The sequence below is a fragment of the Nomascus leucogenys genome, chromosome 4, assembly GCF_006542625.1.
Source record: "Nomascus leucogenys isolate Asia chromosome 4, Asia_NLE_v1, whole genome shotgun sequence".
Taxonomy (NCBI): domain Eukaryota; kingdom Metazoa; phylum Chordata; class Mammalia; order Primates; family Hylobatidae; genus Nomascus; species Nomascus leucogenys.
This window is the reverse complement of record NC_044384.1, coordinates 114,936,460-114,949,966: the sequence shown is the minus strand read 5'-3', so window position 1 is coordinate 114,949,966 and position 13,507 is coordinate 114,936,460. Positions and strand designations below refer to the sequence as shown.

Here is a 13,507-nt window from a genome sequence, read left to right as displayed (position 1 = left end):
AACAGTGTTTTCTTTGAACCCGATTATTATGAAGTTAAACAAGGATGTAATCCATTAACATGGCAAATATGTTACCTGAGAAGGGCATTTCCCAGAGCCACTCATGCTTGGGCAGTGTTAGAAACCCCTGACTTACTCGAAGGTAACTTCCCTGTTCTGCTCAGCCCATCTCCTTCTCTGATGTGTGTCCTCCTGTAACTCCTTAAGTTGGAGTGTTCCCAGAGGTCTGCTTTTGCTTGGTCTTCTTATTCTACTCTCTTTGATTGATCTGTCACATTCCTTTGGTTCAAGCACCATCTCTACATTGATGACTCCCTCAGGTATTTCCTCTTGCCCAAGAACCAAACCAGTCCTACAGATATTGCAAAGTCAGCAGATTCAGACTAAACTCATATTCCATGAGTGATTAGGTCCTATCATTCAAACCTCAGAAATAATATCAAAGATACCCTTAGTATTTATCACCAGTACTAGAGGTTTGAACCTCATTATCTCTCACCTAGATTATTATAAAGAAATAACTGTGCTACCCTTTTGAACCTACCCTTAACAGTACCCCCTGATTTATCAACCCTTAAAGAAAGGCTTTGCGCAACTTCCCTAACTAAAATCCTCTATTAAGTTGCTTATGTCAGAACAACAATGCCCAAACTCTTAGGCATGGCATATGAGTCCTGTCATTACCCTAAAAACCCACTTCCCCTGAACTCCCCACATCCATTCCTTAGAACATGTTGCTCCACCGAGCTGAAATTTTTTAAGACCCACTCTATTTTTACACAAACAATGAAGAGTCCCCAGACTCCCCCATGCATGGTGAGTTGCTCCTCCCACAAGCCTTCAAGAATTCCTTTCTTATAGAATATACATGATTGCATTGTAATCATCTGCTTTTGTGTCTATTCCCTGAATAAATACTGAGTATCTGGTGAGTATCTAGGTCCCATTCCTTACTCATCTCATTACATCAGGGACTCATAGAGTGCCTGGCACATAGTGAATACTCAAGAAATGTGTGAAGAATGAGGAAGAATTAACAAGGGACTTTTGAAGACTGACCTCAGAATCCTCCGGGATCCACACAACACTTCATTTCTCACAGCTTAAGCTCTGGGCACAGTTAGCTGTTTTCTGCATAGCCATGCTCTGTCCAGACATTCAAACTATCTCCACCTCTCTCAGACAACATCTCTCCAAGCTTCTGGGTCTGGTTGGGCACCCACCTCTTCCCTGGTCCCCCAGAGCATCCAGTTCATTAATCCATTAGTTATATATTGCTTAGTAATTTTCACTTTTTTGTTTGATTTTTCTCTCACTTTCCCAGTCCTCTCCTCAATTAGACTAACCTCCTTAAATGCAAGGACTCTTTTATTCACAGCTTTGTGTTTTCATTACTTTATACCAGTGATTTTCAAATGCTGGGGCATATCAGAATCCCCTGGAGAACTTTGTAACAATATAAAGTCCCAGGTTCTGCCAGCCCTTTGTAGAGTGTCAATACAAATGTGGTGAGTGCACGAATCAATGAATGAATGAGCACCCTCCTCAGTCAAAACTGCCTAAACTTCTGTAATAGAGGGCTGGCAATGAGCTAAATCAGTGGTTCTCAGTGTGTGGTCTCCCAATCTGCAGCATCAGCATCACCTGCAAACTTGTTAGAAATGTAAATTTGGGTTTCTGTCTCTCAGATCTGCAAAATCTGAAAATCTGATTTGGGGAGCCCAACAATTTCCATTTTAAAAAACCCTCCAGGTGATTCTGATGCACATTAAAGTTGGAGAATTACTGAGTTAAATCAAAAACTAAAGTTTGCTTCCAAAGAAATCAGCCCTCTATCTCTCTCCTCTTCACCTTTGCTCTTAACTCCCTCTCTGTGTGAATGGCATTTGAGTGACACATTTACAGTGGCCACAAGCCTGGATCTGAAGTTTGAAACAGATCCAAGAACGCTAATCATCTTCCTAACCCCATGTTCCACGTTGCATCTCCTTTCTCAGGGGAGTGAGGAGGGCCATTGCTGTCAATGAGTTGCTTCCCCAAAGCCACACAGAGCTCACTCTCAGCCTGCAACCATCTCCCCTTACAAGTCAAGACTGTTTGTAGATGCCACCCAGGAATCAAAGGAAAAGCACAAACAGAACTGGTCAGAGTAAAGAGATCTCTGTCCACTTTGACCAGCATCCTGAACAATCCTTTCTCAAATCTTTGGTGAGAGCCAGTAGGTCATCTCACTTCAGTGCAAGCCTCTTCCATGCTTGTGGGAAGCTGGCATTGGTGGAAGGGCAACTGAAAAGCCAGCATATAGAGGCAACTGCGGAGAGACGGCTCCCCAGAGATGGCTCTAATCTATCTGCACGAGCCATAGATGGCTGCTCCTATGGTGCTGAGCTTTGCTGAACTATGACAAACAGACCTCCTTGGAAACATTCCATAGTAGGCAATGAACATGTCAGCCTCCTCATTTGGGGCTGATGCTAAGAAGCAGCAATACCACCAGAGGGGCAATTGGGGATGTCCCAATTTGCTTTCATCTCTAATATAGCTTTGTCTTTAGCAACATCTGGACCCTACAGACTGGTTTTAGGAGCAAAAAGCATAGTTTTCTGAATGTCAAAGGGATGTCAATCTATCACTGTCCACTTATACTGGCACTGGTTCCACCAGTAGATATTTGTTGGAGTTTAGCTCTGTGAAGGCATTGTTCTGAGAGCTGCAGGGAGACAAAGACAAACCAAATTGTACTTAAAGATCTGTCACTTCACTCTTTCCCCGAAGTCCAACCATCCTCAAAGGAAGAAAACAGAAACACTGACTGGTATTTTAAAGTGATTTTGCTTCCTGCCAGCAGGTCAGTAATAATGAACTTCAGCATCTTGCATTTTTTATTTTATTTTATTTTTAGTATTTTTATGTCCTAAAGTTAACATATGCCTGCATAGCAAAGCTTTGTTCCACAGCTTTATTTTCTTCCAAGGCTGCAGAGGCATTTGTTTTACATTGTTGAGAAGTCACTACTTGGCTGTTTCCAAATTGTTATGTTTTCCTCAATGTACTTTCAAATGTTCTAAAATATAAAAGGCTTGATGGCTTTGGGAAAGCTAAAAGAAACCAAATTCAAACAACATTCTAGGAGTTAGTTGGCTAGTTTATGAATAATCTTCAGTTTCATAAGATTAAATTAACAAATGAAATTCTCTACAAACCAACTTCTGTACAGAAATTGTGAGCTTCAAAGGGAGCAGGGCATGAGTGACTTAGAGACCCTGTGACTTTTTTTTCTTCTTTCTGCTGTGTCATGATAGTAACAGTGTTTGAAAAAAAAAAATCTTAAAGCTAAATAGTAACAAAAATCAGTCTCTGGAGGGTGGTGCTAAAGGGCTCTAGGGCTGGCTAGGAGAGCTAAGAAGGTAACTTGTCCCTCTCCGATAAGATATAAATAATTTTTAAAAATATGACTGTCAGGCCAGGTGTGGTGGCTCACGCCTATAATCCCAGCACTTTGGGAGGCTGAGGCAGGCAAATCACCTGAGGTCAGGAGTTCGAGACGAGCCTGGCCAACACGGTGAAATCCTGTCTCTACCAAAAATACAAAAATTAGCCAGGCATGGTGGTGCATGCCTGTAATCCTGGCTACTTGAGAAGCTGAGGCACGAGAATTGCTCGAACCCAGGAAATGGAGCCGAGATTGCACCACTGCACTCCAGCCTGGGCGACAGAGCAAGACTCCATCTCAAAAAAAAAAAAAAAAAAAAAAATATATATATATATATATATCTATATATATGTGACTGTCCTCAGAGGCCCCCTAAATTCCTCTTTTGAAGAGGATAGAGCCAGTTAGACTGAAGCTGGGTCATGTGGCCCTTTGAAAGAGGCACTCAGTGGTATGCTAGTAAATGTCTAACAACCAAGTCAGCGCTGGACCCTGATTTGTAGCGTTTGCCAATTCCATGGAGTAAAACTCCTGTGGTGATCCATTTCATGCCACCAGTGTGATAACCATGAGACTCTCACCAGCCCAAAGAGATGCTTTAGCACACCGATGAATAAAGCACAATGCTTAACAGCACGAGCTCTGGAAGCAACGCCTGTGATTCACAGCCCCAGCTCCACCATGTATTAACTATGGGGCCTCAAATAGAGCTACTGATTCTCTCCAGGCTTCAGATTCCTCTCTGAAAAATTGGTCTATCATAGGATTAATTTGGGGAATAAATGAGATGGTATCTATAAAGTCCTTAAAAACATTACATGGTAAATGATCAGGAACCATTAGCTATTTAGAGTGCTGTTATTGTTATTGTTGCTTTTGTTCTTGTTATTTCTGTAACCTAAATGGAAGAATGATTGTGACTCGCTTTAAAAAGAGAGTCAGGATACATATTATAAAAACAATTAATTTTGCAGCAGTGGAAACAGTATTTAATGTGTACCTAAGTAGTGCATCCCTCCACAGTGCATCCCATTCTCTAAAACTAATATTTAAAACACCTGTAGAAAGAGCTAGCATTTTATTGAAAATTTTAAGTGACAGGATATGGACAGGAATTCTGATATCTCTCTGTTGCCTATTCCTGGGAAGAAGCCTGGCTGTGGCCTGTGCTTCTAGACATTCATGAATATTCAATACTCACTGGATAGCTACCATCACCAAGCCTGAGCCTGCTATAGACACCTGAAGGGAGGTACAGTGCCCACGAGTGGACATAGCTTCTCTGAAGTTAGCCAAACAGCCAAGACAGCAATCACTGGGTCCTTATGTGTCATGCAAATTCTACCTAAGCTCTCTTACACCAAAATGTCTGCTCAATTGACCCACAGATATAACATTGCTCATCCCATGCTCTTTCTTCTTTCCTCCAAGACTTCAGATCTTGTGGAGGTTCCTGAGGAAGCCAATGGGCCAGGAGGCGGGTATGACCTAAGGAAACGCAGCAACAGCGGTGAGTGAGGGAGTTGGCACAGCACAAATGTGGTCACATGAGTCAGGGTCAGTGGGCAGGTCAAGTTGATTTCCAGTCCCCTTGCTTTCTCTGCTAGCTCTGGAATTTCATCAGGGCGAGTGTTCAATGTTCTGGAGAGAATGTGAGCATTGTTTCTGGTGGATTTCAGTGATTTGCTCTAATATCTTCCTGAGCTCTCATACTTTATGAGAGTACATATACTCATATATATATATAAACTGAGCTGTATTAGGGTGTAAGAGTCACTTCCAGAACTTTTTGTGAATATGTCATTTTCTCCACTGAGCTGGATTAGATTAGCAAACCATACCACAGAGCAGCTAATTTGTGCTACACCTTAGGTACCTGAAACCAAGTGGTGGTGGGGCCCAGGAGGGAAGTGTGGGCCTCACATTTGGCTCCTTCCCCAGCAGAGACAACTAAAAAGCTCAAAAAACTGATACGTACAATCCAGCCAAACATTCTATATAAAGATTATTTAATCTAGTAATTTAAGCCTTTGTTATAATAATTTCTAAAATATTTATTAAATGCTAACTTCATACTTCCACTTGCTGACATTAAGAAAGAGCCGCCTCGTAATCTAGAGCTTAAAGACATGTGACCAGATCCTTATGGATGCATTCTTGCTAGGCCTTTTTGACATCAATAACTACTTAACCTTCCCTCATTTATCAAAAAATATTTATGAAGCATTTACTATCATTAGCAACAGTGTATTAGTCAAAGTCCTGCAGGACCTGAGTTGCATTGTTAACTTGAGCTGAATGCATTCTCATGGCAGAAGTTATCCCTCCAAACTCCACCCCAAGCCCTGCCTTTTCCAGCCTAGATGCAGAAATTCCTCATTCAATACCACATAGCTGTTTTGTCAACAGTTGTCTGATGGGGAATCACTTTTACTTCCTTCACTCTGGGAATTTATTTATGGCTCTTCTTTAATTAGGACTATGCCTGTGTGATTCCCACAAGGCATCATGTGCTCAGCTGCCCCAGGATTTTCCTTCCTAAATAAGTGCCAGTGTTCACCATGCCCCCCTTGCCAGGCCCACACACATCTGCTAAAGCTCACCACTGGGGTAAGGATTCTTTGGCATCACATGAGGAAAACTGTACTTTTAGATAATTCAAACAACCACTGAGCACTTAGCAGTGCCATTAGAGAGACAAATTAGAGGGTATTGGCTTCGAGGGGAACCTCATAGCGGGTCAGCAGCACAGCAGGGCCATCCCAGCCCAACTGTCTGGCATTGCAAGACCAGCAACTGAATTTAAACAGCAACCCTAAAGTTTCTCAATATCTGACTCACCAGAGACTTGCATGATAATGCTTTAAGTGTGATCAGCTGCTCAGTCCTGAGTCTGACCTCTGCTTTCCCCCTTCCCCTGACACTCTTCTCATCAACATCACTGCTGGCCTCCTCCTCACTAACTGCGCTGGAAACATTTGGTCCTTGGTGCATTTTTGCTCCGGAAGCAGAGTGCTAGACTTCACTTAATGCTCGTGTGATCCCGAAGCAGTGACCTAGCCTTTCTCTGCTTCAATCACCTCATCTCTAAAATGAAGATAATAACACCAAATCCATAGGGTTCTTATGATCTTTGGATGAGATAATGAATGTAAATACTATCCATACATTGATGACTCAAACTTCGTCTTCAGTATTAGGCTTCCTTGCTGCCTCCAGATGCCTATCACCTATTGGACATTGCCATCTGAATGCAGAATAGTCTTCTTAAAGTTAACGTACCCAAACTTTACTCTTGATCCCCTCACCCAGCCACACATTCAGACTGGCTCTTCCCACAATTGTCTCTGCTCAGTAAATAGGACTTCATTCAACCAGTTGATTAGGCCAAAGTCTTTGACATCAGCCCTGACTCCCTCTTCCTCTCACACCTCAGATGTAATCCATCAGCAAACTCTATCTGCTGCTTCTCAAAATTATGCCCAGCATGTGCTCACTGCTTAGCTCTCTGCCTCAGCCATCCTGGCCTGGCTCTGTCTATGCTGTTGCCCACCAATTCCTTGAGGAGTTAGAACACAATTTACACTGAGGGTTTCTTCTCTCAAAAGGTGGTCTTAATAGGATTTTAAAATAGGAAGGGCTATATTTAGCAATCATTGATATGTAGCATCACTGCTATTAACAAAGCCATCATAAAGTCGTAAAGTGTCAGAGATGCAGGTAGAGCCTCGCTACTCTAAATGTGGCTCATGGACAACTCACGTGAGCATCACTTGAAAGCCTGTTAGAAATAGCAAGTTTCAGGCCATTCCACACCTTGCTGAATCAGGATCTGCATATGAATCTGTAGTTCATAGGCTCATTAAAGTTTAAGAAGTAGGACTAGAGGTCACTTAGTCCAATTCCCTCCCCTTCAATACACACACATGCACACAATACCCCCCCTATAGATAAGGAAACTAAGTCACAGAGTAGTACACACAAAGACACCAAGTTGACAATTTTCCATCTCTTCTGTGTTAAGGGGCATTTTCACAGCCTTTTTCAAAGAGATATGGTGAAAGAACTTAGCAAGCAATAAACTCCCAAAAAGTGCTGGAGATGTATTAACAATTCTTTTGATCAGCAATAGCTTTCTCTACAATGCACCCTGAGAAGCTAGGTGGATTAATTATGCAGCAATTTGCTTCAAAACACTTTCCTTCGATTGGCTTTAATGTCCTGTCCATGCAGTTTGAGAAACAACATGGAGAAAACACCCTACATATGTGGTCCAAGTTCCCACAGATCTTCTCAGTCATGCAAGGCGGGTGTTGCTGTTCAGAAGCAGTGTCTAGGATTACAGTCACAACCAGTTCTGCATTACATGTTCATTTATGTCTTAAAAAACATGCAGTGCATACAGGTGTCATTTCTTCCAGCCAGCTATTATGTCAAATTCCTTGAGGAATATCTCCAAAGCCACCTTGGAAGGAAGTACAATCCATACTCATTTCTTTACTGCTAAGAGTACAGTCTCTCCTTTCTCTCTTATAAATGATCCTTGGCAGGTCTGAGTATTTCTGGTTGTTGTTTTGAACACTATTCCTGGATGCATCATAAATATACATGGAGGAAATTGTTGGTCTTCACCTTTGGCTTAACTGCTAGAAGCTTCACTCATAACAAAGTAACAAGCAAAGAGAGAAGTAAAATCTCGCCTGAAGTAAAATCTGGCCTGCGTATTTCAGCTCCAAATGCCAAATAATAATGTTATTGGCTGCCTTCAGTAATTGCATTTCAGAATGACTGTATGTGATCATAATTTTCCTAGAAGAGAAACAGGCAGAAGAGGACATAAGCAATACAAATTCCTAGAATTTTCTTCAAAAAGGGCTGGGTTAATCACAGCCACTTAAGGATATTACAAAATGGAATTATTACCTCACTTTGCACTAAAGCAAAGAAATTTTATTCTTTAAAAAAAAAAAAGGCAAGCTCAGATCTGGAAAATATATCCTAGCCTTTAGCATGTACTAATTCAATATCTCAAATTTTAAGGTGTCAAAAAGAGCAAATATTTTCGTGGTTAAGTTGGCAGATGCCCCTGGTTTTGGTACCACTCCAGTGGATAATTTCTACATTACAGATACAAATATTTGTGGTATGTTTCTGCAACACATGCTTTGTATCAAGTTCAGGTAAAGATCTTTTTTAAACTTGAACAGAAGATTCCCTTTCCAGCAATGTGGAGAACTGGACATTCAGAGGAATTTTTCCCAGTTTAGCACTCCTAAAACTGTTAAGAGAAAGAATTGTTCTAAAAAAAATTCTAGTTAATGCATGGCTGAGCTGGCAGCAAAATAAGGCAATTCCTTAGAGTCTAGGAATGACAATAAAACATGAATTCAGAGATATAAGCAGGTAAAGGATTTACTGTGCACATCCCTAGAGCCTTAGCTTGGGAAATAATAGGCCCCATTTATGAACAATAGACAATAAAATGGGGAGTGGCCAGGGTATTAGGTTGGATGAAAGGCCCTTTTGAAACATATTAATACCCAAAAGATACCCTTAGGATCACTGGACAAAGAGAATTCCCTGCAGAGGAATATGCTATATCAGCCTTAACTCAGGTGGAAAAGAATGGAAACAAAAAAGTGGAGAGGAAAGAGAAAGAAAGAAAGGCAGGGAAAAGGAAGGGAGGGAGAGAAGAAAGGAAAGAAAGGAGGAAAGAAAGAAACAGTCTTCTTACTTGGATTTTAGGGCCTGATTCATACTACCTGTATGGGCAAATAATATAATAATACGAAATTTTAGTTTAATATAGTTTAAAGTGGCCCAGGTACAGTAAGATCACCAGGCATTTCACAGAAACAAATATAAACCCTCTCTAGAGGAAGAAAATTTTAAACCAGACCTCAAAAACTTCTCAGAAACGAACACTCAAAGAACACAAGCTAACAATCAAAATTCACCAAACACATAAGAAAATGAGCCACGATGAGTATTAGCAGAAACAACCAATTTTATGGTCAGATTTTCAAGACTGTACATGTAAGAATTATCAAATGAAGAAATGTATAACTATATGGTTGTATACATTTAAAATGTTAAAAATGGACCATAAAACATAACAAAGGAAAAAGAGACTGTTAAAAGTAAACAGGCAAGCTTGAGGAAAGTCAAATAGAACTTCGAGAATTTTTTTTAAGTAGAAATTTGATTGATGGGTTTAACAGCATATTAGGCATAAAGAGAGAATTAGTTCCCTAAAATATAGAACCAAAGAAATGTTAGGGTATAGTTAGGAAGACAAGGCAGTAGAATTTGTGAGATTAAAAGTGACATGAAAGATGAATAAGTCCAACATGCATCTAACTGACAATCTAGAAGTGCATAAAGAGAGAATGAGGCCCCGGGCACAGTGGCTCACACCTGTAATCTCACCCCTTTGGGAGGCCAAGATAGGAGAATTGCTTGAGCCCAGGAGTTTGAGACCAGCTTGGGAAACATTGTGAAACTCCATCTTTACAAAAAATACAAAATTAGCCAGGCGTGGTGGTGCCTGTCTGTAATCCCAGCTAGCTGGGAGGCTGAGGTAGGAGAATTGTTTGAACCTGGGAGATTGAGGCTGCAGTGAGCCATGATTATGCCACTGTACTCCAGCCTGGGAGAGACAGCACCAGTCTTTGTCTCAAAAAGAGAGAGAGAGAAAGAGAATGAGAGAGAGACAATATTTAAGAACATACTTGTGGAGAATTTCCAGAATTGATTAAAGACACCATTACTCAAATTTAGAAATCTATACCTAGACATAGGTTACTGAAACTGCAGAATTTCAAAGATAAAAGAAAACATAAAATGCAGTACGAAAGACTGATTACCTACAAAGAAATGAAAATTAGACTGTTACTTCTTACAAATTACAGTATAAGTGAAATAACAGTAGAATGCTATCTTCAGTTTGCTGAAAGAAAAGTGATTCTTAACCTAGAATTGTAAATGAAGCAAAACTATCTTTCAATAATATATTTTTCAGACAAAAACTGTATTTATAGTTCAATTAAGAAAGACCTATATTCAAAATATTTTAAAAAGATGTACTTCAAAGAGGAAAATATGACCTCAACGGAAAAACTGAAATGTAAGAAGAAATAAAGAGCAAAGAAAGTGGTAAACATGTGGTTAAATCTAAGCAAACACTGGATACATTTTTAAAATAATGTTTTTAAAAAGTTGTTAATAAAACATTAGCTGAAATACTGACTTTATGTGGGAAATGGGCATTCAGAGATTATGTATTGCTTGGGAGGAGATTAAATATACTATTTCACTTTCTATTTTGTTAAAAAATATCTCGTAAAATTTCTAAGATGACTGCTAAAGGAATAAAAAATAGACTCAACCTTCCAAACCAGAAAGGGAACCAAACTGAAAGATGAGAAGGAGAAAAAAATCAATCAATTCAAAAGAAAGAAGGGATGGAAAGTGGCAAAATAGAAGAAAAAGCATAGAAAATTTGGGACAAATACAAAATAAAATGTTAGGAAGGAATCCCAATTTTCAGTAATCAAAATAAATGTAAACTGATTTAAGCACTCTAGATAAAAGATAAAGTTTTTCAGACTAGATTTTTTAAATGACCTATATACTGCTTATAAATATCTAAAACATAAGGATGTAGAAAGTTAAAAAAACAAAAGTTTTTTTTAACTTTCTGCAGGGGGAAGAAAGAAAAACATAGGCAGAATAAATAACTTTTCAGATATAGAAACCAAGGGGCAACCACAGGCAAATATTAAGCAAAAAAAATTATATAGCTGTATTAATGTGTGAAAAATTGACTTTAAGACCAAGAAAGCATTACTAGAATTTAAAAGTGTTATTTACATGGTCATGTTCACTTCATCTGAAGATATAAATTCTAAACTTGCATATACCTGATACATAGCCTGAAAAATGATGGAAACTCCAGGAGAAATTGACAAAATTATTCCAAATTCTTGAGTGATTTTAAGATGCCTTTCAGTTATTAGCAAACCAGATAGACAAATATTCTGTACAGATATAGAGGATTTGATGACACATTTGATAATCCTAATCTAATTTACCTAAAAAGGACACTCCATGTAACAAGTAGAACATTCACATTCCTTTTAAGAACACATGTGGTAGATATATACCATGGAATACTATGCAGCCATAAAAATGAATGAGATCATGTCCTTTGCAGGAACATGGATGGAGCCAGAAGCCATTATCCTAAACAAACCAATGCAGAAACAGAAAACCAAACACCGCATGTTCTCACTTATAAGTAGGAGCTGAACAATGAGAACACATGGACCCAGGGAGGGGAACAACACACACTGGGGCCTGTCAGGGGAAGAAGGTCGGGGAGGGAGAGTATTAGGAGAAATAGCTAATGCATGCTAGGTTTAATGCCTAGGTGATGGGTTGATAGATACAGCAAACCACCATGGCACATGTTTACATGTGTAACAAACCTGCACACGTACCCCAGAATTAAAATTGAAATTAATTTTAAAAAGAACACATGGGATTATTTAAAATACTGATCACCCACTAAGTCATAAAGCCAATTTCATGAATTTCAAATAATTATTATTATATAGAATACATCTTTCTGACCACAGTGCAAATTAGATAGAAATCAATAGTCAAAAGATAACTAGGAAAACCAATAACTTATAAAATAAAAACACTTCTAAAATTTTTATAGCTTAGCTGGGCATGGTGGCTCACACCTATAATCCCAACACTTTGGGAGGCCAAGGTTGGAGGACCATTTGATGCCAGGAGTTCAAGCCCAGCCTAGGCAACTTAGGGAGACTCTGTCTCTACAAAAAATTTAAGAAAATTAGCCGGGCAGGGTGGCACATGTCTATAGTCCAGCTACTGTGGAAGCTTAAGGGGAAGGATCACTTAAGCCTGGAAGGTCGAGGCTGCCGTGAGCTATAATTGTGCCACTGCTCTCCAGCCTGGGCGACAGAGCAAGACCTTGTCTCAAAAACAAAGAAAAAACAAACAAACAAACAAACAAAATCACATGCTAAAGGGATTCATAATAAAGACTGGAATATTTAAAGCTAAATAAGAATGAAAACATATCAAAACAACATGTATCCAAAGTGCTAAAGTTGGGATTTGAGTATTTAGCTTTAAAATGAGTGTTAAAAAATAAGAAAGTCTGAAAAGTAATATCTAAGCACTATACTTAAGGAAAATAAAATAGAATAAACTCAGAAAAGCAGAAGGCAATAATAAAGACAAGAGCAGAAATTATTAAATTACAAAGATAGATCAATAAATCTTGAGTGTTTTTTAAACAAAATTACAATCTCTAATGATTTTTTAAGATAAAAGAGATGAAACAAAAATCAATACAAAAAAAGAGAAACATAACAGAGATTGAAAAGAAAACCAAAGAATTTTATAACCAACTTCATGCCAATGTATTTTAAAACATTTTAAATAGGCAGATATAAAGACAGATATCAACGATTAAAGCCTGACTCAAGAAGAAATAGAAATAGGAAACATGAATTTTCTTATAATATTTATAGAAGCTGAATCAATATTTTAAATTTTGCACAATGACAATACTAGGCCTGAAAAACTTTATAAGTAAATTCTACAAAACATTTAAGGAAGAGAAAATTTTCAGATTACATAAGCTCTTTCAGAGAAACAAGAAGTAGCAAGGAGGAAGGACAGCAGCATTCTCCAACTCAAGTTTATGAGGCTAGGATTATACTGACTTGAAACCCAAACAAGGATGTCATGAAAAACGAAAATCACTGGCCAGTCTTTCTCTTGAATACAGATGCAGAAATCTCAAGCAAAATCTCAGTAAACTGAACCCACAAAGTATTTTTAAAAGACATTGTATAATTACCCAGTTCAGCTTATTCCAGGGATGCAAATTTGGGTTCACATCAGATAATCCAGTAATGTAACTTGCTGCATTACTAGGTTAAAAAAAAAAATAATCTAACTAAAAAACACAGTGGTCTTGGGCCTCACAGGTCTGCAAGGTAAAAAACAAAAGACAGCATATAGGATACGAAA

General features: G+C 38.8%; 1 protein-coding gene across 2 annotated transcripts in view; it reads left to right on the top strand.

The window, feature by feature from the left end:
* The window catches only part of STAC (SH3 and cysteine rich domain), a 169,671-nt gene that overhangs the window by 108,408 nt on the left and 47,756 nt on the right, over positions 1-13,507 (top strand). For both annotated transcript variants that reach the window (XM_003256840.3, XM_030812150.1), the window contains one exon: positions 4,865-4,943. In XM_003256840.3, coding sequence (XP_003256888.1) covers positions 4,865-4,943 — 79 coding nt within the window. The remainder of the gene's footprint in view (positions 1-4,864; positions 4,944-13,507) is intronic.